This window comes from Ceratina calcarata, unplaced genomic scaffold (assembly GCF_001652005.2).
Source record: "Ceratina calcarata isolate Rehan_Ccalc_2016 unplaced genomic scaffold, ASM165200v1 scaffold284, whole genome shotgun sequence".
Lineage (NCBI taxonomy): Eukaryota > Metazoa > Arthropoda > Insecta > Hymenoptera > Apidae > Ceratina > Ceratina calcarata.
The window spans coordinates 106,485-108,019 of record NW_017150726.1 but is presented as its reverse complement, the minus strand read 5'-3'; the positions used below and the strand labels follow the sequence as shown (position 1 = coordinate 108,019).

At 41.2% G+C, this 1,535-nt stretch overlaps 1 protein-coding gene across 1 annotated transcript in view; it reads right to left on the bottom strand.

Annotated features, from left to right (window-relative positions):
• Positions 1-6: 6 nt before the first annotated feature.
• GluRIB (Glutamate receptor IB) overlaps positions 7-1,535 on the bottom strand; it is a 107,235-nt gene continuing 105,706 nt past the window's right edge. Inside the window, exons 13-15 of the mRNA XM_018022320.2 lie at positions 1,467-1,533; positions 1,255-1,329; positions 7-317 (exon numbers count right to left, since the gene is read on the bottom strand). Coding sequence (XP_017877809.2) covers positions 297-317; positions 1,255-1,329; positions 1,467-1,533 — 163 coding nt within the window. The 3' untranslated portion in view covers positions 7-296. The remainder of the gene's footprint in view (positions 318-1,254; positions 1,330-1,466; positions 1,534-1,535) is intronic.

Below are 1,535 nucleotides of genomic sequence, written 5' to 3'. Positions count from 1 at the left end.
ATTTATTAATGTGAAGCCATTGATTGAAAGTAGTAAGTATGAAAGCTCGTCGAAAAGTTGAACACGTAAATAGATAATGAAGACAAGAGTCGAGTGTTTAATCAAAAGAATGTGGAAGACAGACGGTGAATAAGAGAGTGTTTTGAGCACGTGAGAAAGTAGGAGAGAGAGAGAGAAAAATAGACACGACGAACGTATATTTTGAACGATACGACGCGGCGGGACGTTTTTAAAATTAAGAGCTAAGAGTACTCATACTCACTTATGGTCCCGGGAAAGGCGCATGCATCCTCCGTCTAACTCTGCAGTCCGTACCACTAGAGAAAAAAACAAAAGTAGAACGAAACGCGCAAACCGAGCAAAAATTACGTCTCCTGCATTCAATCGAGTTACGAAGTGAAAGATGGATAGAGAAAATCGAAGAGGTATAGATAGAGAGAAAGTATTATAAAAGAGCGCAACACATCCAGCCAGACGCACATCGCACGCATGTACGTATAATATATATATATCTATCTATCTATCTATCTATCTACCTACCCATATGTATCTATCTATTTATACATAATATATCTGTTCGTATGTATATATGTACTTATTTATTCACATATACATATGTCTATCTATTTATATATATGTATATTCTACTTGTCGTTAGACACATATGCATGTAAAATCTATATACATATCTCGTATGTATATACGATATATAAGTAAACGATCGATCGTTGTTCTTGGGTCGATCATGCCGCTGAAACAACCTTCGAGAATCACGTCCATGTTCGAAATTCTCGATACCCGCTCGCTTCTCAATCACAATATGTATGGGCGTACGCCGAACGTATACACGCTGCTAACTGCATGCCAAACATACTCTATTGTACGCCTCTATGTATACATGTACATACTATGTAATATGTATATATTGTTCGTTGCATTACACGAGTATGCACAATGCACAGCCCGTCTCTGACCCGCCGCGCTACACGGACGTGTACTACGCGACACGTTGAGACCGTTGGTTAGGGGCGTACAGGAAAAAGAATAAAAACGTCCCTCGTACGGAAATAATGATTTCCTTTCACCCCCTTGCGTGCGGTTGTGAAGTAAATATGGGGCTGTACGATTTTATTCAATTTTCTGGCTGCGTGACCCTCGCCAACGCGATTCTACGAGCTTGTTAACGCTTTTTAGTAACCGCGTGCGATCGATAACAGCGATTTAAGGGCGGGAACGAGTTTTGATGCCACTTACCCGGCCGTTGTCGAAATCTCGGCCGCCACCGATCGTCAGTCGGGCTTTCGCTTTCATCGCGTCCGACAACGGTATCTGCAAAATCGCGAGTTAAACGAATAGAATTTTTCTTAAGCTTCTTTTTATAGTGCACTATACTGGAACGTGATTAATGATTAGTAATAGGACAGTGTTCCGTAGGTAGGGGGGGTTAGTGTTACTTATTTTGTTACCTTCGCTCTTGTCGCTTCTGTATGGGATTTGTAGCAGAATTCTAGTAACGCGACGGCCAATGCTAGGAG